The sequence below is a fragment of the Malus sylvestris genome, chromosome 15 (genome assembly GCF_916048215.2).
Source record: "Malus sylvestris chromosome 15, drMalSylv7.2, whole genome shotgun sequence".
In the NCBI taxonomy this organism is placed as follows: domain Eukaryota; kingdom Viridiplantae; phylum Streptophyta; class Magnoliopsida; order Rosales; family Rosaceae; genus Malus; species Malus sylvestris.
The window spans coordinates 16371111-16396614 of NC_062274.1; the positions used below are offsets into that span (position 1 = coordinate 16371111).

General features: G+C 35.2%; 3 protein-coding genes across 4 annotated transcripts; 2 read left to right on the forward strand and 1 right to left on the reverse strand.

Annotated features, from left to right (window-relative positions):
* Positions 1–2910: 2910 nt before the first annotated feature.
* Positions 2911–3697, reverse strand: LOC126602723 (LOB domain-containing protein 22-like). The gene is made up of 3 exons (XM_050269614.1): positions 3299–3697; positions 3015–3151; positions 2911–2941 (listed from the first exon to the last, which is right to left on the reverse strand). Exons 1-3 carry the CDS (start codon positions 3695–3697, stop codon positions 2911–2913), a joined length of 567 nt encoding a protein of 188 aa, XP_050125571.1.
* Positions 3698–16800: 13103 nt separating this feature from the next.
* On the forward strand, positions 16801–19601 carry LOC126605103 (translation machinery-associated protein 22-like). Its single transcript, XM_050272454.1, has 7 exons — positions 16801–17059; positions 17192–17281; positions 17592–17641; positions 17787–17868; positions 17966–18033; positions 18124–18207; positions 19154–19601. Exons 1-7 carry the CDS (start codon positions 16912–16914, stop codon positions 19208–19210), a joined length of 579 nt encoding a protein of 192 aa, XP_050128411.1. The 5' UTR covers positions 16801–16911; the 3' UTR covers positions 19211–19601.
* A 1695-nt stretch (positions 19602–21296) lies between these two features.
* LOC126605104 (cytokinin dehydrogenase 4-like) lies at positions 21297–24925 on the forward strand. Of its 2 annotated transcripts, none has more exons than XM_050272457.1 (5): positions 21297–21987; positions 23376–23497; positions 23616–23864; positions 23968–24236; positions 24448–24925. In XM_050272457.1, the coding sequence occupies exons 1-5, from the start codon at positions 21387–21389 to the stop codon at positions 24740–24742; spliced, it is 1536 nt and encodes a 511-aa protein (XP_050128414.1). In that variant the 5' UTR covers positions 21297–21386; the 3' UTR covers positions 24743–24925. The 2 variants fall into 2 exon arrangements, with proteins under 2 accessions (XP_050128414.1, XP_050128412.1); XM_050272455.1 differs by having other exon boundaries at positions 21303–21987; positions 23370–23497.
* The last annotated feature ends 579 nt before the right edge of the window (positions 24926–25504 follow it).

Sequence of the window (25504 nt, forward strand, 5' to 3'; positions counted from 1 at the left end):
TATTTTATTAGTGAAATATTATTAAGGGTAAAAATGTAATACAGTTAGTCATATAGTTAGGTAGTTAGTATTTGGTTAAAGTAGTTAAGATTTCTATATAAATAGTATGTGTAATCTTCATTTGATAAGTGAATACAAAACCTATTTCTCTCTCTAAACTCTCTCTTCCTCATTTCTCTCTATTCATCTTTCTGTTCATCCTTTCTCCTTGTTTTTCCCTTCAATCCACAACCATTGCAATGTAGTTAACATGGTATCAGAGCCACCAGGCTCACGCCTTTGATTCTGGTGGTTCCATTTCCCATTATTTTTCATCTGTTTCTAGTTTAGTTTCCCTTCAAAATTCTGTTAGATTTTCGGTGCTTCCGTGATTGTTATTAGGTTGATTTTTCTGCGATTGTTGGGATCGCGATTGTTGCAATTGTTGATTTTTCTGTTTGGCTGGGCTTCTGTAGCACTGGAGTTAGAACTGATCAGGCTTCCAAACAGTGCGCTCATCTCCACAAACTAGCAGAGACTCGCCATTTCACAGCAAGAAGTTGTCAAAGCTCTCAGCTTTTGCAATTGCTTTCTCACATTGGATACGACGAAGATGAAATCTTGAAGAATGGAAGTGGGTCACGATTGAAGTTCTTATCAGGTTTTTGATTACTGGTTTTCACAGTGCACATAACCTGTTTGATTAAATGTTTCAGTAAGAAAATGTTCACAATTTTGCTCATTGCTTCAAGATCAGTATTTGTGATATTTGGGGTATTTGGATTGCTGGATTCAAGAATATTTGGACCGAAGGCTAGTAGAACGCTGGAATTTTAACGTCATCATGAAACTATGAAGGATTGGTAATTGCAGCATTGCTTGGGGTTCGTGCGAGTAGGATTGTTGGTGGTATCTTTGAGGTGTATATTGTTTGAAAATTGTTGAGACACAAAGCCATATATGTTTCTTGCCTATGAAAATTGTTGATATGTGGAGTCATTATGAAAATTGTTGATATATGGAGTCATTCAGTTGATTCAATGGTGATTCTTTCTGTTCTTCGTCTGGGACTTTCCCTTTTTGTGGTTCTGCTGTGCTGATTGGAAAGTGGGAAGTTCTCTTCCGCGGTGGTGATTCTTTCTGCTGTCAGGTCTTGATTGTTTGCCAAGATAATTTGAGTCGGTGCATCTGGAATTTGAGTCGGCAAATCTGGTTTTGAGTCGGTGCATCTGGGTTTTCTCGACATTGCTGGATTTCTCAGGTTATATGTTTCAATTCCCTGCAAAAGTGTATGATTCTTTTATTTTGTGAAGTAGTCAATTGATTTCTTTGAGGCACGAAGCCATTATTCTTTGTTTGCGGCACGAAGCCATTTCAAGTTTGTTTCTTTGGGCACGAAGCCATTATTGTTTGTTTGCGGCACGAAGCCATTTCAAGATTGATTTTTTTTTTGGGCACGAAGCCATATTTTCTGTATAGATTAGTTGATTAGAGTTTGTGGGCACGAAGCCATGATGAGAATTTAGATGTTGTGCCTGCTGAAAAGAAAAGACAATGCAAGACTAATTAGAGAAATGACAAACCAGTGCAATTTAAAAGAAGACGGTGCTTCGGTTCTTGGATTTGGTAAAGAACAATCATAGCCAGATATTATACCACCTGAAAATTCATTAGGTAATCAGAGTAAAGATGTTCTTTGTGATGTGACTATTGGACATCAATTTCTTTCCTCGAGCCATCTTCCCTGCAATTTTGTGTTTTGGGAACTCTGTAGCCCTCGTTACGTAGGCTGTGGTCCTCTTGTATTTCAGGTTCTAGCCGATTGGCCATCTCATCAAATGAAGTTGCACAATGATCAATACCAGAACTCTTGAACCCTATCTCGAATTGTTTTGAAGTTTCTCTACAGTGCATCCATTTGTCCATATTTAAGTATTTACTAGTTGAGACTTTGCTGTGGGATTGCAAGATTGCAACTGGTTCAACTCAGTTTTTTGTTTTCTGGTTTCATAACAGTGATTGCAGTTGTTCTTCCACTCTCAAATTGGGTTACCCCAGTTGAGATTGAGGGGGAGTATTAAGGGTAAAAATGTAATACAGTTAGTAATATAGTTAGGTAGTTAGTATTTGGTTAAAGTAGTTAGGATTTCTATATAAACAGTATGTGTAATCTTCATTTGATAAGTGAATACAAAACCTATTTCTCTCTCTAAACTCTCTCTCCCTCATTTCTCTCTGTTCATCTTTATGTTCATCCTTTCTCCTTGTTTTTCCCTTCAATCCACAACCATTGCAATGTAGTTAACAATAAGGACGTGGATAAAAAATAAATAAAATTTCAATCAATAAAATAAAATAAAAGAAATAAAAATTTAATTTCTCCTTAAAAAAACGAAAACCCGCTTAATTGCACTAAATGACTTGGCATTTCATATCAATAAGAAGTTTGTAAATGGAATCTCTTGTAAATTCGGTCTAAAACGATTGTCTCTTTACATTTTTTTTTAAACTAGTACTATTATTTTTAGGGGTGTGATATTCACACACCCCTTTTTACTTCTCATACATCTTTTTGGTTTTCGACCGTCGGATTAGATGAATTGAAGAAGATCAACATACATAAATTAACAAGGGGTGTGTGAAAAGTAAAAGGGGATGTGTGGATAGCACATCACTATTTTTAAGTAAAAGTGATTTGAAATCATATGAAGATTGTAATTTTAAAAGATAAAGTTATTCGCTCGCCACGTATACATTTGTACACATCAAATTGGAAATCAAATAACGTGACGTTTACGTTATATGCATTCCCGCGCAAGCGTGGGAGTCAAAGAACATAACGTGGATGTTAACCATAATGCTTTTCAAAACCATCTCATGGCGCGCTCCTTACAAATCATCTTTGTCTCCCTCATCTCTCTCCTCTACGATCTACCTCATCTCCTTTTTCTCTTCCCCACACCTCCGTTTAAATCAAGAAAATAAATAAAAAGAAAAGAAACATTATAAATAAAAAGGGTAAAAAATTTCGGTACCTGGACTTTCCAGGTCCATTGATAGTTGCTGGTTGCATGAGCCCGATGTCGAAGGTTTTCTCTTGTGCGTCTTCCAAACTCGACATGTAGATGTACCTTTCTTCATACATTTTCATCTCAGCCGTGATCTGAGGGAACTACATTATACAGAATAATTAATAACAGTAAATCAGTTATTTTAGTCTACATGTGCTATTTTTAGTTCGAAAAAGATATATCAATTAACAATAATTCAGTAAGAAGATAAGTACACAACATCAATAAAAATTAAAATCATGGCTTACTTGATCAGGGACGACCGATGCTTCTTGTGCTGATTGTATTTTGAGTGAATCGAGCTGCTTTTTTAATTCCCTGTAAAATGCTAGATATCGATTTGTCACCTCAAGTTCTTTCTCATAGAAATCTACTTGTTCACGGAGGAATCTGGTAACACCAAGGCAACCAACTGAAGGATTATTCCTCCATATATTCCCTTCAAAGAGTATAGTCTCAGCCGCTGCTGGTCTTTGATCCGGCTCAACTGTGGCTATAATCTTTTCAACGTTGCTCATACCGAACATATGCTGCGCGTTTACAAACTCTACGAACCTGCTGGCCGGGAAGTATGCAGCCAGCCCACAGGGTTGGTTACATTTTCTTCTTTGGTATTTGCAGGCAGCACAAGCTTTAGAATTTGCCATGAGTTCTTTGCTGAGGAAGAGATGAGGGCAGGGATTAAGAAATGCAATTAAACAAATGCTGTATGTATATATGTGTATATAGGGGTTATATATACAATTTTGGTTAAGGGTGTTAAATCCAATTGAGATTAGGAAATGTGCCTCGTCTGTAAATGCATGTAACGGGTTGTGTTGGAATTGAAAATCCTTGAGTGATTAGTTATGACAACTCAAATCCAAGTGGATTAATATTGGTTCTGTTGGATTTTACCTTGATTACTAACAATATACGTTTTTATTCACTAGTGGTGGAGCAGAATTCAAATTATGTTCCGTTTTGAATTTTGAAAAGAAAGCACTAGATTGAAAGCTAGTTGGTATTGTATAATTTATTTCAGCTTATTTGTTATTTAATTTTATGTACACGGTTAAACAAAATTTTGGTAAAGAAATCTTAAAAGAAACCCCTAATTATGATAATAATATGTTACTATTGTTTACATGCCTATATGGTATGTAATTTGTCACTCCAAACAATTAAATATGCTACTAAAGTTGTTCTTTCTCTATTCTTGAGAATTCTAGCACTACCAAATATGGTTGGTTCTTTGAATTTGTTATGATTCTTCCAGTCAATGAAAATAGAATGCTCGTACGGTCCAAATTCGATGTTAACTTAACTGGCATGAACTTTCCTTAAATATCTATTTGTACTTATCTTCTAAACATTAAAAAGATGTATCAACTTCGAGTCCTTGTTCTCAATGCCCAAAAGAATAAAAACTCCCAAATTTCAAAATGAGGTTAAATATAGATAACTATCTAACTTTTTGGGTGGTTCTAAATTAGTCTTAATCTTTTAAAATATTATTAATAACTACCTAACATTTTAAAAACTAGACATCCGTTAGATCACCGACGGTAAGTGATGACTTTACCAACATTTTTTTGAAGAAAGTACAATATTCATTAATACGAAAAACATGTACAAAGAGAGGATATGTAACACCCATGATTTTGTTTCAAGCACTTTTGAGCTTCTCTCTCCTCTCTCAATTTTTACTCTTTTTCTTTGCTTGTTTAATTTCGTAATTATAAAATGGCATACAAACATGCTAATTCGCATTAGCAGCGGTTAATTGCTACAAAATACAAAATCAATTCTGTAATCAGGTTTGGTATTGCCATGATTTATGAAAATAAAAGGATTTGAAGTTGCTGGTCAATCAACACATTGAACCCAATCTGTACGAAATCCATTGGAAATAATTAAAGGTTTTGAAGCATGCCATAATTCACATTTGGAGTAACTAATTAGGCTATCCCATAATTTTGGAATTTAAGCTGTTGGGCAAGAATTGTCAGGCGACCTTGTGAAGGCCGGAAAATGGCTGGGAGGAAGCCTCTTGCTCGTCGAGTTTGGGACCCTTTTTGCCCCTCATCTGTTTGATGAAATGCCTAAATGAAACTTAGGCATACCCCGACCCCGAAATATTTATTTTCAGGAATAAATTTGTGGGTAGGCCCAAAATATTTAATGTAGTTTAGTTAACTATCCACAATTATAATCTCTACTTAAGTTTCACTAACGCTCCATAATTATAATTCCATACCAAATGTACGACATTATCTTCATATTTTAACGTCATTTCCCTTTATAAACCAATTTCCATTTTAGCAACCTTTAATCTCGGATTTATTTAACCTCACATATTTTATGGCTACATCTAACGTCTCGTTAGACTACTTACGTACCCATCGAAGGGATCAAGCCAATCGTAGTTCACATTTCAATTTCATTCAATTTCACATATCACAACCAAATAACCAAAATAACCAACATTGGGTCAACTAATCAAAACACATCAATTGGATATCAAATTCATATTTATGATATCAAAATTTGCATAAAATGGCAACGTCGGCCCATTGGCCACGCGCTGCCGTGGGTGGCGATCGGCCGTCCAGACTTGCAGAAAAATTTAACTATTTCTAAAAATTCTCAAAAATTACAGAAATAAAGATATGAAAGAGCAGAGCAAACTTTATACCTGTAGCCAAGACCAATTTGGCCAGGAAAGGCTCCAATTTACCTCGATTAAACTCCATAGCAGCTCCGACGCCCCCAAACTTGTTTGGGCTTTGTTCCTGGGTTCTAAAGGAGTAGGTTGGTGGTGATAATTGATGAAACTTGTTTCAAAAATTGTAGATTCGACAGGAAGAACACCCGTACCCACCGGTGCGGTTTCCCCGTTTTCAATGTCAAATTCCCTTGATTTTGGGGTCCAATGGGATGAGGGAACGATGAGGAGTGTTTTCACCGTGGGTAGAGGTCGTGATTAGCTGGAAAAATCATCAGAAAACCACTGGAATTAGTTAAGGGAGCCGGGTCGGGTCAAGTCTTGGGTAAAAGGGAATGTTCAGTTCTCCCATCCTTCTCCCTTTTCTCCTTTCTCTCCTTTCCTTTCCCCCTCATTCGTCCGTTCCCCCCACCTTTTTCTCTCATTTCTCTCATTTCTAACCCTTTATTTTCATCACAGCCGTCCATCTCATTTTTTCCCTTTAATCCCAGCCACACACGTGGCATGTCACATGGCTCCAGATTTTCTGGAGCCTTCTAAAGAAGGTTAAAATTACCAATTCATCCCTGACTTTAAATATTAATAACTTCTTCATTATAACTCCGTTTCACTAACAGTTTGTGCCTACGCATTCATGAGTTCAAGCCCTGTTCAAAAATATAAATGGTGACCTAAAAAGGACAACGAATTTTAAATAGTTAATTTCCAAACTTTAAACCTCGTAAGCAGTTTAATTTAAAACTGAACTCAAATAAATTAATATAAATTCCCGAAAAATAATATAAACTCTCAATACCACGAATACATACATTATAATAAGGGAACTTTAACGAAAAGCACCCGGTACTGTTCACTTTAACGAAAAACCATATTTTTACACTAAAAAGTCAATCCTGGTACTATTCACTTTACCCTTTATTTTGTCCTTATCATTAAAACTCAAAGTTTTCAAGCCATTTTCATTAGTTTTCCTTTATAATAATTCCCGGAACAAAACTTTACAATTTTCTCAATTCTATCTTTGGGACCGTACACATGTTTAATTTCTATTTTCTTCACATATTCATAATTATAAATATAAAATTCATAATTATGAATATAAAATTCATAATTATGAATATAAAATTCATAATTATGAATATAAAATTCATATATTTAAAATTTCAGGGTATTACAGGATAGGGTGCTAAAATGGGCCTCAGTAAAAACTTTGTCGGGATTTCAACTCGGTCTAAAGGAAAAATAGTGTCCCGCACAAGTAGCTATCCTCACCGTAACGTAAACGGTTAAACTTGATTGTCTTCTAACAAAGCATCTAAAATAAAATATGGGGAAGGTTCAACCCACCTATCTTCACTAGAAACACCCAAACCAGCACAAGCTAGCTTGTGTGCTATGTTGTTTGCTTCCCGATGCACAAAGTTCAACGATGTTTCCTCCATGCTGCGTAAAACTCCTTTGAAGTCGTTAATTATAGGTCCCAATAATGAACAATCATCCTCTAAACAATCCACAGCTGCAAGCCAACACTTGAGCCTCCCTCGAAAACCAAATTTGAAATAGCACTTTGGAATTCCATTAGGAGCTCTGCTGCTCTTCTAGCCGCAAGCAACTCAGCATGTAGGGGTAAATATAACATGGCAAAAATGCCCAGAAACTGCAACAATAAAACTGCCCACCCAATCACGTATAACCATACCATATCCTCCCCGATGCGACCTTTCATGCCACGCTCCATCAAAATTACACTTCAACCCTCCTGAGCTTGGTTTAGTCCACCGTTGTCGTGTCTGAGCTTTACTTGATGTTTTCGCATTGAATGATGAGGTGGATAAATACTAAAATTAGTCTCTAAATTATCGTATTTGAAGCTCTAATTCCCCAATGTAAGTTTTCTTCACTAACTGGAAGCAAGATTATAATTATGTTTCTTTTTGAATTTTGAAAAGAAAATACTAGACTGAAAGGAAATTGGCATTCAAAATTTACTTCAGCGGATTCATTGTTTAATTTCATATATCGTTAAACAAAAGTTGGTAAGTAAAAGACCAAATTTCTTTTGAGGTCCTGTAATGACAATGCAAAGAAATCCTTATGCTGAAAAAGTTGCTAACATAGGGTAAACAATATTTTGATTCGTCTGCGGTAGAGTCCATTGGAGAAAGGATTAAAATCTTATGGTAAGTTTCGTTAGCAATTGAGATCCAAACCTAAACTTCGTTAGTCTTCCGTTAAAACAAAGTATATAAGGGAGGTGCATTCAATTGAGAATTTGAGAGACTTGAATGTATTTATAAATCCATGGATTTTTGTGGAGTTTAATTGATTTGAAGAGATTCCATATAAAATTTTGAATCAATTTCATCGAAATCTCATAGGGAGAGGTGAGGCTTGTGGATGCTTAAAATACACTACGAAATCTCTTCAATTCCCTCTAATTCCTCAATTTTCTCAAATTCTTTAAAATCAATTTATAATTGAATACACCTAGAAAGTTATAAACTTCTTTAAAATTCTAATTGAATACACTTGGATTTCTAAGCATTTTAATAAACTATCTTAAAATTCTAATTGAATACACCTTGAATTTCAGATAATCACTTAAAATCTTGATTGAATACCCCTAGTTTCATTAAAAGAATTAAAATATTTCAAAATCCCAATTGAATACACCCCCTAAATCTCACACGTGAGGTTAAAATCGACCTTTTAATTAAAGTAAGATGGCCAGAACATTTGTTAGTTCTAGCTAGATTTAAAGTGAATTTTCATTTTAATAATGAAGGACCACTAAGTCAATTGTTTTTTTATAGGGAACTTTAACGAAAAGCACCCGGTACTGTTCACTTTAACGAAAAACCACATTTTTACACTAAAAAGTCAATCCTGGTACTATTCACTTTACCCTTTATTTTGTCCTTATCATTAAAACTCAAAGTTTTCAAGCCCTTTTCATTAGTTTTCCTTTTTTTATATTAAGTACGCTCTTGGGCTGTTGTCTTCTTTTGTGTGTCTCCAGTCTCCTTACGAATATTTTGTGAATAACTTGATTGCTGAAAAAGATTTATTGATCCATCATGTAATATTATCGTTTTTATCTCAAATGAGTTAGTTATGTCAATACAAGGAATAAAAACAAAGATGCAAATGTGACCAAAAGTTCGTAGCATTTAGGTGGAATGATTTTTGGTAAATACTGACCAGTCGGTAGTGCATAGGTGCCGAAGTTTGAGACTTGAGTGTCATGCATGTTTTGCTACATAGTATTAAAGAATAAAAATAATAATAATAATAATAATAAAAGTTAAAATGAATTTTAGAGAGATTTCAAAATTTGACTAGATTTTGAAATCTGAAATTACAATTATTAACAAAATAAAATTCCAATTAAAAAAAAAACAAGAAGAGAAATTGAAATTAAATGTTAAAAATTGAAAACAAAACAATTATCCAGCGACATTGAGTTTGATAACTAGCATAAGTACTACTGAGTTTGCCAAATGGGGGGAAGTGTCCCCTTGAGCATTGACTGACTCCACCCTGAGTAAAACTCATTCTTGATCCGACGGTTGTTTTCCTTTGGCCTTCGACTTCGAGGTAGCTCCATCACTGCATTTCATGGAAAGAAGATCAATTCAAAATAAATTACCAAAGGGCAAAACATTATTTACTTTTATTCGAGGAAGTTTCTTTTATTTTTATTATGAAAATGAATAATTTTTTGTGAGAAGTGGGAGAAAGGTATATGATAGTTCAACTTAAAGAGTGAAATAATTAAAAGGAGAAAATTGTTTAGGAGGAGGGGGGAGCTTAGTCTCACAATGAGTTAGAAATAAGGCGAATTTAAATCACATTATTGCTAGCATATTGTGAAGTTAAATCCAACCTCTCCCTCTTAGAGCAGCTCCAGCGGGAGCTCCTGCTCAAGGGACGGGGGAGAAGAAAGGGCCCGAGGGCCTGTCGACCAGCTTCAGCGTGAGCAAGCCCGAGCAGCAGCTAAGGCCCGAGCAAATGGCCTGTGAGGAATTGCCAGCTCGAGAGCCCGAGCAGGGGCTGACGTCAGGCTGGCATCAGTCCTTTTAAAATTTTTTTTTTCTGTCAGGAATCAGGAAGAGGTTGTCGATCACGGTGGTGGTGCAGGGCAGGAACCCGTAGGTCTGCTTGCAGCGCCGAGAGGGCGTTCTCGAGAGTGAGGTAGGGAGCGAAGGCGTGGGACCGGTGGTGGTGGTGGACTCCATCAGAGATCAGATCGGATGACGTTGATTGGTTGAAGTCGGAAAGAAGCAGGCGGCTTCCTTGGGCCTGGCCGCAGAGGACCAAGAGGAGGAAGAAGGACACGTCAGTGGATTTAGACATGGCGGGAGACGGGTGGGTTCAGTGCTGTTCTCTCTCAAAATTCGCAGCTTCCTCGTTTGAGGAAGAAAACAGGGAGAAATGGGGGAGAAAAAGAGAGCGGGGAGGGAGACTGTCGGCCGAAGAGAAAAAGGAAGACAATGAGGGAGAGGGGAGTGAGAGAGCGGGAAGGAAGAAGAAAACAAAAGTGGTAGAAGTTTCGGGAAGAGATTGGAAAAGATAAATTAATAATATAATATTAATTTGTACAAATTAAATAATATAATATTAATTATAAAAACTAATATTTTATTGCCTATTGCCAGGGGTATTCAAGTGCAAGGGTGGATATGCAAAAGGCAGTTACTGTTCATTAAGGACAATTACTGTTTACAGGGTGGATTGAATAGTGGATTGTCTAGGGGGAGGGCTCCAAGGGTGGAGTTGCTCTTAGGGTATATAATATCGTTTGTAAAATAAAAAAATAAAAAAGAGAACAGCTTCTTACATCACATTTACAAACTATTTCATGCGACATAATGATACGGTATGCAAAGTCATCAAGTGCGATTAGGTGAATTTAATTTTTTAACCTCCGAATTAAAACACAGTTAATTACCAAAAAAATTAACAACCTACAACACCACTCCACCAATGACCCCAAGTTCCTCGTCAGCCAAAGAACCCTAAGCCTCCGAAGCTCCCCCGACCCACTCTAACCTACCCCATCAGCATCCCCACTCCACCGTCGGGCTGGCAACTCCTCCGTCGGCAATTGCCCTCCTCTCTCTCTCTACCAGATGTTCAAAATCCATCTCACGAAACATCAAGTCCCATTAACAATACCATAATGCACACTCATTTTACAATGCTGGAATGCGAGATCGTCGTAACTCTAAGCCTCGCGCTCATAAATCAATAAAAAGCAAATGCAAAATAAGTCCGACAACAACGAAAAGTCATAGGAGGGGTGAGGTGGTTGTTAGTAGAGAGCAAGGTTTATAAAATTAAAATGCTGACATGTAAATATTTTATTATTGGGATAATTACGTGGATAAAACCAAACGGTCTTGATAAAAAAATTAAAAAAAAAATTCAATCAATGAAATAAAAGAAAAAGGACGAGAAAAAACGAAACCCCACTTAATTGCACTAAATGACTTGGCATTTCATCTCATTGTCCACATAAGAGGTTTGTAAATGGAGATCTCTTGTAAGTTTGGTAAAAAAAAGATTTGTCCCTATACTTGTTTTAAAAGAATTTATTATCATTATTTTAAGGAAAAACTAATGAAAAGGGTTTGAAAACTTTGAGTTTTAACGATAAGAACAAAATAAAGAGTAAAGTGAATAGTACCAGGATTGACTTTTTAGTGTAAAAATATGGTTTTTCGTTAAAGTGAACAGTACCAGGAACTTTTCGTTAAAATTCCCTTATTTTTAAAGTAAAAGTGATTTGAAGTATGAGATTTTAAAGGACAAAGTTATTCGCAAGCCATGTATACATTCATACACACCAAAGTAGAAATCAAATAATATGACGTTTACCTTATATGCATCCCCGCGCAAGCGTGGGAGTCAAGTAACATAATTTGGATGTTAACCCTAATGCTTTTCAAAAACCAACTCATGGCGCGCTTCTTACAAATTATCTTCGTCTCCCCCATCACTCTCCCCTAACGATCTACCTCATCTCCTTTTTCTCTTCCCCACACCTCCGTTTAAATTAAGAATATAAATAAAAAGAAAAGGTACATTATAAATAAAAAAGGGGTGTGATATCCACGCACCCCATTTTACTTCTCACACACCTTTTTAATTTTCGGCCGTCGGATCGGATGAATTGAAGAAGATCAAATGACATAAATTATCAAGGGGTGTGTGAGAAATAAAATGGGGTGTATGGATAGCACACCCCATAAAAAAAGGTAAAAAATTTCAGTACCTGGACTCTCCAGGTCCACTGAAACTTGCTGGTTGCATGTGCCCGATGACAAAGGCTTTCTCTTGTGCGTCTTCCAAACTCGACATGTAGATGTACCCTTCTTCGTACTTTTTCATCTCAGCCGTGATCCGAGGGAACTACATTACACAAAATAATTAATAAGAATAAATCAGCTATTTTATTTTAGTCTACATATGTTGTTTTTGTCCGAAAAAGATAGATTAATTAACAATAATTCAGTAAGAAGATAAGTAGACAACATCAATAAAAATTAAAATCATGGCTTACTGGATCGGGGACGACCGGTGCTTCTTGTGCTGATTGTATTTTCAGCGAATCAAGCTGCTGTTTTAATTCCCTGTAAAATGCTAGATATAGATTTGTCATCTCAAGTTCTTTCTGATAGAAATCTACTTGTTCGCGGAGGAATCTGGTAACACCAAGTCAACCACAGAAGGATTATTCCTCCATATATTCCCTTCAAAGAGTATAGTCTCAGCCGCTGCTGGTCTTTGATCCGGCTCGACCGTAGCCAGAATCTTTTCAATGTTGCTCATACCGAACATATGCTGCGCATTTACAAACTCTACAAACCTGCTGGCCGGGAAGTATGCGGCCAGCTCACAGGTTTGGGTACATTTTCTCCTTTGGTATTTGCAGGCAGCACAAGCTTTAGAATTTGCCATGAGTTCTTTGCTGAGGAAGAGATGAGGGTAGGGATTAAGAAATGCAATTAAACAAATGCTGTATGTATATACGTGTAAATAGGGTGTATATATACAATTTTGGTTAAGGGTGTGAAAGTCAATTGGCATTAGGAAATGTGCCTCGTCTATAAAAGCATTCAACGGTTGTGTTGGAATTGAAAATCTTGGAGTGACTAGTTATGACAACTCAAATCCAAGTGGATTAATATTGGCTATCTTGGATTTTACCCTGATTACTAACAATATACGTTTTTATTCATTAGTGGGGGAGCAGAATTCAAATTATGTTCCGTTTTAAATTTTGAAAAGAAAATATTAGACCGAAAGCTAGTTGGTATTGTAAGATTTATTTTAGCCGATTTGTTATTTAATTTTATGTACATGGTTAAACAAAATTTTGGTAAAAAAATCTTAAAAGAAACCTCTAATTATGATAATAATATGTTACTATTGTTTACATGCCTATATGGTATGTAATTTGTCACTCCAAACGATTAAATATGCTACTAAATTTGTTCTTTCTCTGTTCTTGACAATGCTAGCACTACCAAATATGGTTGGTTATTTGAATTTGTTATGATTCTCCCAGTCAATGAAAATAGAATTTGCTTGTACGGTCCAAATAGGAGTGGGCAAAATACCCATGGGTTTAACCGTGGTTACCTACCAATTTAAAGTTCACAATTACGGTTATGGGTAACCGTTTAGACGAACAAAAGGTTATGGATATAACCGTTTATCCGTGAAATTTAAATGGTCGGTTATGGGTATTACTTACGGTTATAACGGGTACTCATCGGTTATGAGTATTATCCGCGGTTATAACGGATATCCATTTACCCATTTAATTTAATATATGTAAAATTTAAAAACAAAAATTTAAAACCTTAAATTTTCAATCTCTCCGCCAGAGTCTGAAACGTCTCTCTCATCTCCACCGCCCTCTCTCGCATATACACCGCTATCTCTCTCTCTCTATCTCTCTCAAGATTCTTACCTCGAAAAGTGTCTTCGTACGTTCCCCTCCTCTCTCTCTCTCGGTTTCTCTTTGGTTTTAGTTTCCATATATTTCTTGCATTTTCTTAGAAACCAAACAGGGCATCAAATTTTATTTTTCTTTTTAACTCTTATTCGGTTCTGGGTTTTAATTGCTCATTATTTCAAGTTTCATGAATTGGGTTTCTCCAAGAATTGCAATATTTTTATGAATTTTTGTGCTTTAGCAATTGTTGAAGCTTGAATTTCTATATAATTGATTACGTGTTAAAGAATAATCATACTTTTTTTTTTTTTGGTCAATGGAGAAAAAAGGTCGATATGATTTTTAGATGTTCAATTTATGCTGGGCAGCCTTCTAACTTTGTATTTTATAGGATTAAGTGTTTTCTATGGTTGATGAGCTAAATTGTCGAAAAAATGGGTCTTCGTTAATGTTGTGAAAGAAAATGCGGTGTGTGACTATGATGTTTAGTCGTTTATCAAGCCTTCGAAATTCCCGAATTTTGTAATTTTCAAGTTGTTAAAAAAAAAACCTTGTAAATAGGTGAAAAAGGGGTAAATGAGTAAAAAAATGATAAACGGGTTCAAAAACAGATAAATGGGTAAATGGTTATAGTTAAATGGGTAAACAGTTATGGTTAAATGGGTACACAGTTATGAGTATGGTTAACCATTTATAAACGGTTATGGGTATGGGTATAACCGTTTATGCAATTACCCAACGGTTAAACGGTTATGTGGGTAATATGAACAGTTATGAGTAAATAACCGCGGTTACCCGTCCACCATAACCATTACCCTTCCCTAGGTTCAAATTCGATGTTAACTTATGTCGCATGCACTTTCCTTAAATATCTAATTGTACTTATCTTCTAAACATTAAAAGATGTAAGTTTCCAAAAAAAAAAAAACATTAAAAGATGTATTAAGTTCGAGTCCTCGTTCTCAAAGCCTAAAAGAATAAAAATTCCAAAATTCAAAATGAGGTTAAATATAGATAATTATCTAACCTTTTGGGGTGATTTCAAATGAGCCTTAACCTTTTAAAACATTTTAAATAACTACCTAACGTTTTGAAAATTAGACATCTGTTAGATCACCGATGAAACGATAAGTGATGGCAGTAAGAGATGATGTTTCAGCATTGAATGATGAGGTGGACAAATACTAAAATTAGTCTCTACTAATTGTCGTATTTAGAGCTCTAATTCCCCAATATAAGTTTTCTTCACTAACTGGAAGCGAGATTAAAATTATGATCCTATTTGAATTTTGAAAAGAAAACACTGGACTGAAAGGAAATTGGTATTCAAAATTTACTTCAGCGGATTCGTTGTTTAATTTCATATATAGTTAAACAAAAGTTGGTAAGTAAAAGACCAAATTTCTTTTGTGGTCCCTGTAATGACAATGCAATGAAACCCTCGTTCTGAAAAAAGTTGTTAACATAGGGCAAACAATACTTTGATTTGTCCGCGGTAGGTTCCATTGAAGAAAGGATTAAAATCTTGGGGTAAACTTTGTTAGCAATTGCGATCCAAACCTAAACTTCGTTAGTCTTTCATTAAAACAAATACATAAATCTCACATGTGAGGTTAAAATCGACCATTTAATTAAACTAAGATGGCGAGAACATTTGATGTGGTGATGCTTGCTTGTTCGTTGCCTACAGAATTACTTGGAGGCTAAGTCCTCTACACCAAGCCAGTTGAAGATTTGACTATAAAGACAATGAGGACGCAAAAAGTGTGGGAACGATGGTGATTTGCTCTTGGAAGAGTACAATGAAATTATGATCTATGATGTTACTAAATTAATTATGATAAAATGTGGAATAATTATTTATTTGTGGACTATCAAGTTTGTAACCTGATGAGCTATAGTTGTGATATATCGAATTTGACTTGATTTTCTACCGTCGAAAAGCTATTGGTGACCATTGTTGCCTAAAAAATTGCTAAAAATCAAGTTAACTTATCCACGTGAGACACATTCTATGTGTGTGTTTTTTTTTAACGGAAACCTAAAGAAGGTTTAGATTTGAACTTCAATTGTGACAGACTCGTCACAGGAGCTTAATTAACAATTTTATTTTTACCACAAGGCTCATATTAAAAATATAGTATCACCATAGGGACCACAAAAAAATTTAGAAAAACAAAACAAAAAAGAAGCTTCAAATTATGACAATAATATGTTACATGGTTTGCATGCCCTACATGGTATATAATTTGTCACTTCAAACAATTACATATGCTAGTAAAATTGTTCTTTTCATTCTTGTTTGGGAATTTCTACCCTTTCTAGTATTACCAACAATATTTGGGTACTTTCCATTAAAAAAAAAAAGGTAAAAGACTGTTTACTACCCTCATGTTTCGTGGTTTTCAACATTTAGTACATCAAATTTTTTTCGTCTCAGATTCATACTTAAAGTGTAAATTTTGGGACAGTCTCATACATCCGTTAGTCAAACTGTTAAGTCTCCTATTAACTGTGAAGTGGCGCACTGACTGGGCGCCACGTGTCATCCACGTTTTTTTTTTGTTTTTTTTTGTTTTGTTTTCTTCTTTTACCCAAAAAAAAATATTTGGGTACTTTGAAATTATTATGATTCTACCAGTAAATAAAAGCATAACTGGTTTTAGAGTCAAAATTTGATGTTCTCTTATCTGGTGCGCGTTTTTCTTGAATGCCTAGTTATGCTTATGTGCATTGAAAATTATGTCAGCTTCAAATCTTCATTTCCGCCCTTGAAAAAAAAAAGTAAAAACTTCAAAATTTAAAAGGAAAACCGCTATTGGCATTACAAATTGTTTATATTTAAAAAAAAAAATACACTTGTTACAACTGCATAGTGAGATTTTTTTGGAGTGGCAATATCAATACTCATTAAAATATTTCTAACTTATTTCAAATATGTGGGTTTACTGGGCCCAAGAAACTTAGAAACTCATAACAGAATGGGCCCCAATCAATAAGACCAACCGTTTTTAGGCCATCAACATCTGACACCTGCAATCCAACAATCCCTATAATCTCATCGTCATCATGCAGCTGCAATACAACGTCATCAGTTCACCAATTTGTGTAACCTAAACGCAGCGTTTTGACTTTCCCAATTACAGAGCGAGGGTTAGAGAGAGAGGGGAGCTTGAGGCTGAGCTCTGATGGCGGGGAAGCCCCAACCGGTTCGCGTACTGTACTGCGCGGTGTGCAGTTTGCCTGCAGAGTACTGTGAATTCGGACCCGATTTCGAGAAATGCAAGCCATGGTTGATCCAAAACGCCCCGGACCTTTACCCGGATCTCGTTAAAGGTTCAATCTTTCTCCCGAACCCTAATTTATTTTTAATCAAGTTTAATTTTGTATGATTACTCTGTTTTGTTATATTTATTTGTTATCTTAACGAAAAAGTTTAAATTGTTTGTATTAATTTTATTTGTGCAGAGGCTAATGCTAAGGAAACTGATAAAGTAGCCAACCAGTTGCAGTCCACTGGTATTTCTTCTGGAGGTGGTGATGGAGCTGCTTCTTCAGGTAATACTATAAATATGTATATGTTGTGTGTGTGTGTGTGTGTGTGAATGTATTTATTTGAACATTGTTACTTTTTCTGGTCTGGATTGGAGGAATTATGAGTGTGGATACAGAGCATATGGAATGCATAAACATGTGTTGTTGTTGTGTGTTTGTTTGTGCTGCTATGAGATGAAATGGGATGTTAATTGTGTTATTTTTTTCGGCTTTAATTTTATTTGGAAAGATTGTTTTCCGCTTTGCGAATTCAAATTGTAACGACTTTCTTCACTCCCCGCCCCCTGTATTTGGCTTGACGGTGGCACTCCAGCACCTAAAGAAGAAGTCAAGCGTCTTCCAGGCGGGAAGATTAAGAAGAAGGTGAGACTTTTGAAAGTGTTCTTGTCTATCCAATAGGTGTAACCCTTTGCAAACAAGCTCTCTAGGTGAACTAGTTGCATAACAATATTTGTTTTGAGAACCTTTAGTGTAAAATTACTAAACTTGGTATTGGGTTTTGCTTTAGGATAAGCAAGAAGTTACGATTGAAAAGGTTACACGTAATAAGCGAAAATGTATCACCACTGTGAAAGGACTGGAGCTTTTTGGTGAGCGATCTGCTGCTTTACATCCTTTGTCTTTCTATTTGGATATCCTTATTTTGTTCCTACCATAATTAACTTGGTTTCTTTGATTACAATTCAGGTGTCAAACTTAGTGACGCTTCAAAGAAATTGGGTAAAAAGTTTGCTACAGGAGCCTCTGTTGTTAAGGTATGATAAATATTAAGAAATGGTTTTTGAAATCTGGTCTGTCATCTGCTATTATGGTTTGTTATAATTAATTTGAATGGTTGGTTGCAGGGGCCAACTGAGAAGGACCAAATTGATGTTCAAGGAGATATAGCCTATGACATTGTGGAGTTCATTACGGATACTTGGCCTGATGTAAGCTACTTCACTTACTGTTTCTCTTTGTTTTCACCTTTTGTTCAAAACAGAAGTTCTTAGTTCCAGTAAAAGCATTAACCTCTTTAACGCTTTGAATATGAATGAATTAGGCCAAAGAGGAGTTACTATATTGTATGAATGAGGATCGCAATATATGGTATAAATTGAAATGTTATCTGAGGAAGAAGAATTGAAATGTGGTGAGGAAGTTGTGAAATTAAAAACTAAATATTAGTACATATAAACAGTTAGCCAAATTTTGGCTTTGGGACATATGTACCATGTAGTGTCAAATTTTTATGTCGTCATTTTGATTTTAACACTTCATGTCCTTGGGTGATTGCATGGGGTAGCACCATGCTTAGGAATTTTTTTTAGTGAATCCTTCTAAAAGTCAGGGCATCAAGGATTATCCTTTTATGCTTGTTTTTCTTCTTCTTTCTATTTTTGTACAAGGGGAGGTATTTAATATGCCATAAAAGGCCGAAGGCCTTTGCTTTAACCTTCAAATCTTCAAATATGTTCATGTAGAGATCCATGTTCAACCTGAATAGAAAATCTTAATATCAACTTTGGTCTGATTTTTCGTTTCATTTTTCTTTCTATTTAATGGTAATTTTTCAGTTTCAATTGTTTTGCAGAATAGTCAAATGGTAAGGCTGGGTTGTATTTAGCATCACCAAAAACTTAAATGAATGTTGAAACTGGAGTGTTAACGCCTGTGAAGACGTATTCTTAATTTTGATTGGCATGAATTGAACGTGTACTTTAATTTATACCGAAAAGCCAAAAGCATACATGTATCTGAAGAAACCATATGAGTTGATTTTGCATTATTGTCCCCTTGTCCCCCTTTTTAGCCATGTTTTGGTAATCTTGTGTTTTCGACTTTATACGTGCTTAGTTTAAAGTATCCAAAACTTTTGTTTTCCTCGTTTCTCAGGTCCCAGAAGCTGCAATTTTCTTTATTGAAGATGGCAGGAAGGTCCCTGCTGCTTGAACAGTATCTGCGGCACACAAATAAGATGGAGCATGGTATCTTTCTCCTGTTGGTGCGAGCTTTAACTCGATTCGGTGTGCTATCAAAGTAAAGGACCAGTGAACATACTCCTTAAAGTTCCAAGAGTCCGATTGCCAGTGAGATGTTTGCCCCTCGAGTCACTAGTTATCTTGGTTGCAAGAATATTACATTTTTTGCAGTTAAATTGTATTTCGAGATCTGTATTTTGCTTTGTAGGGGTAATGGTATATGCTACTTGCTCTGTTCTTGTGTGTCTCACATATTACCTAAAGGTTGATCCTCATGTTGCAGACCTAGCTGCTGCTTCCTGTAATCTTTAGCTTCCGTGAGTTAACAAATAAAAAACATATTCAAAATTTTGGTTTACGAATTATCGTTTACATTTTATCTTCTAGCAGTGAATTTGCAATTTTTCTTCAATGCTACTATGTAGGCCGGAGTGATACAGAAAATTAATGGTTGATATTGAAAATAAAAGATCTAACAATTGTGGAAATCAAAGTTATCGGCTAAAACACATGTAGCGCTAAGTGCTACTTATGATTGAAACCAAGCCCGTGAATTTTCCAAGACCTTGAAGGCCTTTCTAGATGTACACCAGCAATATTGCGCAAAGGGGAAATCAACTGAGGACCCCCAGAATGCAAATGATAAATGTTATTAACCAACTGAGTTGTAGCCCATAACCTCTTGCCCTCTTGCCTCGAGACCTTTTCAGCCTACACGGTGTGCAAACTTTTTAGATCGAAAACCTTAATGATGCAGTCAACTGTGTTCCCCAAGCAGGAAATCCTTGTCTTTGCCAGCCTAAATCTGGTTGTCAGGCCGTTTTATACTCCATGTCTTTTTGGGTTAAATGTTTCATCAAACATTATTATAAACAAACAATATTATAACCATGTCAAAGATTGCAATTGTCACCGGCCAAAGAGAAGCGTACTAAAATTGGATTTGTTGGCGGTTTAAGCATAGTGAAGAAGGGTTTAAACGGAGTAAAATTTTTCGTGTCCCAAGAGTGGATTAATATAATATAAACCCACTTGCATCTTTCATTCCAAAAAAACAAAATTAAAAAAGGTTGAAGTGAATGTTGTATAACCATTTCATCTTTAATTTTTCGTTTTCAGTTTTTGCTCTTTAGATTGAGGAAAAGTATAAGGGATAAAAAAAGAAGAAGACGAAGAAGAGAGAGAGGGTGGCGGGAGAGAGAAGAATAAGGAAAAAAGTAAAAAACAAAAACACGAAAACAAAAAAAACTTAGTAGCCATTTCAGTTTTTCTACTGAAAATATCTTGTTTGGTAACATATGGAAACAAAATAAAACATGAAAACAAAATGATTATCAAACAGCCCCTTAATATCTCATATTTAAGATTTCATATACATTTATTTCAAATCCCTCTTACCATCTTTCTTTCCACCTCTTCTTCACAACTCACTTCTCTCATGTATTTTCGCCTCTATCCTTCACAAAAAATAAAAAAATTAAAACTAAAAACTAAAAACAAAATAATTATCAAATGAGCCAAAAATTGATTTAAAAACTTCCAATAAGAACTAAATAATTATAAACACCCAGATCAAACAAAAGATGTAATAAAGTGGGAAAAGGATATACACAAAGAACATATTATTTTGAGTCCCTTTTTATTATCAGATGAAAAAAGCAAAGAAATATGAGGAAATAAAAAATGTTGCAACCATGCTTATAATCATGAGAATCCATGATCCGTCGATGTATCTGCATACTTGTAAAAGAATGTTTGTACAGACCATCCTTAGCAATTTGAAAATTAATTTATCATATAACACAAGTAATTAACTCAATTTTCGTATCTATTCAACCGACAATTTGTAGAAAATAGATAAGTTAAATTTAAGATATTCAAGGTCTTATATAATCTTTGCTTAAGTTTGCAAAGAGTGTTTACTGATTTGATGAAGCCGTCTTCTTCTTGCGTACATTTGGAAAAGCCTATACATATACAACTTGGCCGGCCACTAAACGACGTTAATTAACGCCAGTCCATGTTCTACTATCCCACATTAATAAATTTGTTTAAGTAATTTCTCCTCTATATATAATGCAACTTAATTTACTCCTACATATCAACACACTTCTCTTCTCCTCTAATTTCACCACTAAAAAAAAAAAATGGCTGAGAATTTTGCAGTTCCAAAATACTTGACAACCATGAGTTTAATCCTAGGGTTTATGGTGTTATTCACAACCGGGACAAGTGTACTCCTACCCGCACTCGGGGATATCTCCGGCTTCCTTCGAAATGATACCGAATCCATCAATTCAACCTCAACCGATTATGGCCATATAGTTTATCAATACGCATCTGCAGTTCTTAATCCAACGTCGCCAAATGACATCGCAAGTTTAATCCTATCCGCAAACAACAATTCTGCGCCTTTCAGTGTAGCTGCTAGAGGCCAGGGCCATTCTGTTCGTGGACAGGCCCTGACCTCTGATGGCGTTGTCATAAACATGACAGCTTTGATCAGTAATGGGTCTAGAATTGTAGTCTTTGAGAGCCCTTCTTTGGGTTCTTATGCTGATGTTGGAGGTGAGCAGCGTTGGATCGATGTGTTGCGTGCTACACTCGACCGTGGTCTTACTCCAGTTTCATGGACTGACTACCTCTACCTCAGCGTTGGTGGCACGCTCAGTAACGCCGGAATCAGTGGGCAAACGTTTCGTTATGGACCTCAAATCTACAATGTCTATGAACTCGATGTTGTTACAGGTACGAGGACTCTCTTACAGCTCAGTACTACTCTATCATATTGTGTTATCTCATTGACCATCTTTCCATTTTCTTTCTGTCCTTATCTTTATTACACATTCTAGTTCTATATGAATTCAATGCATTTGAAATATTTATCTGGCTCTTTCACTTAAAAGTCCTAACAACTACGTTTGCATTGTATTGCATGCATATTCACTGGAAATGAATGCACCTCAGCAAGCGTTGCAAAATATTGGACCACACTCATTAACTTCCAAATTTATTAATAGGGTTTGTTCTCAGTAGTTGGCACTCCCAAAATGTTATTTTTCATTCTTTGTATATAAATTTTTTTTCTTGTATTTTTATAAATTTAGAGTACAGAATGATATTTTCAGAGTGCCAACAATTATCATATATGTGTGTGAAAACTACCGAACTTTCTCAAATCTTTCAAATCAAGCTCATGGTCTGGTAATGAAAGTGAGAACTTGAACTTATTCTTGATTATTTAGATTGGCTTTAAAGTATGAATATATATATGGTTTTTTAGCCAAAATAGTTCTTGCGATTTGCCTAACTCCTCACTTTGGTTCCTGAGATTTTAAATCAATAGAATTGGTCTCTGAGTTTGTCCATATCAATCATTTTGGTCATTTTGTGAAAAATATTCATTAAATAAGAATACAATGACCAAAATACCCTTAATTTTTGTCAAAATATTTTGGCCCATTCTTTATTAAATTGAGGGTATATTTGTCATTTTGATCCTTATGTAACATAAATTACATAATTTTGCACATAATGACTAAAATTATTAATGGTGGACAATCTTATGGACCACTTTTATTGATTTCAAATATCAAGGATCAAAGTGATGTGTTATGCACTCTCAGAAACCATTTTGGTTAAAAAGCCTATATATTTTTAGTAGAGCAATATATCATTAGTGGGTTGGATAGTTAATTGGGAAAGAGAAAAGTGGGCGCGTAAACATGATGCCATTGTGTTAAAGCGCCATTTTCTTAAAGTGTGGATATGGAACAAGAATGAAGTTTACATATTCATTTAAAGTATTCCACCAAGTCAATTGGTGCTTTAAAATCTTTATTTGTATCGATATATGATTGCATTGTTACCAAAGTGATATTCTATAAGTAGGTGCTTTATCGCAGTGGGGAAAAGTTATAATTTTATGCATTCTGTTGCAAGTTTGATCTCCATCAATCTCTCCCCTCAAACATTTAACGCTTCATACCGCTATTGTTTGTAAAAAAAATTACCTTACATAAAACAAAACTTCATTAAGGGTAACGCTTGCATGTAAACATTAGCCCCTCACACATAAATTTAATTGGTTGTTTATCAGGCACTTATGTATTTTATATTATTTTATTCAGGGAAAGGGGAATTAGTTACATGCTCCTCAAACAAGGTGCCAGGGCTATTTTATGCTGTTCTCGGAGGCTTGGGCCAATTTGGTATAATAACCAGAGCAAGGATTCCCCTAGAGCCAGCTCCGAACAGGGTATGAACAAAAATATACCTCTGCTCCTCAGAGTACAATATCGTTGTAACAAAATATATACTCTTTTTTCCTTGAACTATGATTTGAATTAAATAATTTCTACACTAATTCTCTGCAGGCTAAATGGGTTCGAATGATGTACAGAAACTTCTCTGCATTTTCAAAAGATCAAGAACGTTTAATGGCAAACAACGGATTCGATTATTTAGAAGGTTTCCTTCTAATGAAGCAGGGTCCTCTAGACCTTTCCTTTTACCCATTACTCGATCAACCAAGAATAACAGCTTTAATAAATCAATACGGCATCATCTACTACATAGAAGCAGCTAAATATTATGGTGATAGCACTCGACCAACAGTGGACAAGGTACACCATTTTTCTACTATTTTTTTATATTTATTATATGACTAATATTGAAGGTAATTAAGAGAGTTAGTACCATTTAAATTACTTTTCCTTGTATATATAGGTAGTTGAAAAATTGATCAACGGGTTAAGCTTCGTTCCGGGATTTTTATTCGATCAAGATGTATCGTACATAGATTTTCTGGATAGAGTGCACACTGAAGAGGAAAAACTTCGATCACTTGGACTATGGGATATTGCGCATCCATGGCTGAATATCTTTGTACCAAAATCACGAATTTTGGACATTGATTCGGGTGTTTTCAGGAACATTCTTCTCAAACAAAATGTTCCTACGGCAGTAACCCTCATTTACCCCATGAACCGAAAAAAGTGAGTTTTCTGTGAGCATAATTAATAGTAATTGTGTTAAATATGTGCGCTTTCTATACAGCTCTAGCCTCTGGTGATAGAATACTTACTATTCTTGGAAGGAGTTTGACTCTTACTGCATCCCGCCCCCTTCCTTGAACCAAAAGAATTAGGGTTTCAGTTTTATTTTTGGTAATCTAATGAACGAATTTTGTATTAAATAATGTTGCAGGTGGGACGGTAGGATGTCTGCAGTTATTCCAGATGAAGATGTTTTCTATGTTGTAGGGCTCTTGCATGCAAGCGGATTCAATGACTGGCAGGCATTTGATGAAGTAAACAGACAAATACTGCAATTTTGTAATGATGCTGGCATTCTGGTTAAGCAGTACCTTCCCCACTATGAAACACAGGAGGATTGGAAAAACCATTTCGGAACAAAGTGGCAAAGTTTCCGAGACAGGAAAGTTAGGTTTGATCCAAACAAGATATTAGCACCAGGACAAAGGATTTTCAGTGTTTATTAATTAAGCATTGTATGTTTAACGTGTATGTTTAAAGTAGTGGCAGTTGGAAGTAGCTGGGAACTTAAAAATAATATACAATGTTTAGTAACTTTTTACATGTCATAAATTGTCCCCAAAAGTTTGAAATCTAAGAATGTGAAATCAGAATTATCCTGAGAAATATGAAATCTAAATGTTAACCCATTCATTCAGAACTTTATTAATAAAGAAACTTAATTGAAATTATTAACTAGTTCTGAATAGCCACTTAGTACTACGGTTTAGTAGTATTCATCTTTACTGGTAAGTGAGAGATATTAAGTTCGATTCTCGCTAAAGGAAAATTTGAACCACATTAATATTGCTAGCCCAATGTATTTTTTATTCAAAAAAAAAAAAAAAAAAAAAAAAAAAAAACTAGTTGTAAACATTATATATATATATATATTTGCTAGATTAGGTTTTCAACCCATCATGGAAAAAAACCTAATTATCTCAACACTAGTTAAAAAAACTAGTTCTAAACATTATATATATGTGCTAGATTAGGTTTTCAACCCATCATGGAAAAAAACCTAATTATCTCAACACTAGTTAATTTAGTTCCAGGACTGGCCCTGAGAATTTGGGAGTCCTAGGCAAGACTTTGAAGTGAGGAGCTCGAGTTTTCTGAGTCCCAACTCTTTGTATATTGATATGTAGAAAAAAAAAATTCACTAAATATAAAAAAAAGTTTATTTCTATATCAAATATCATTAAGAATTAATATTAAAATAAAGAAAG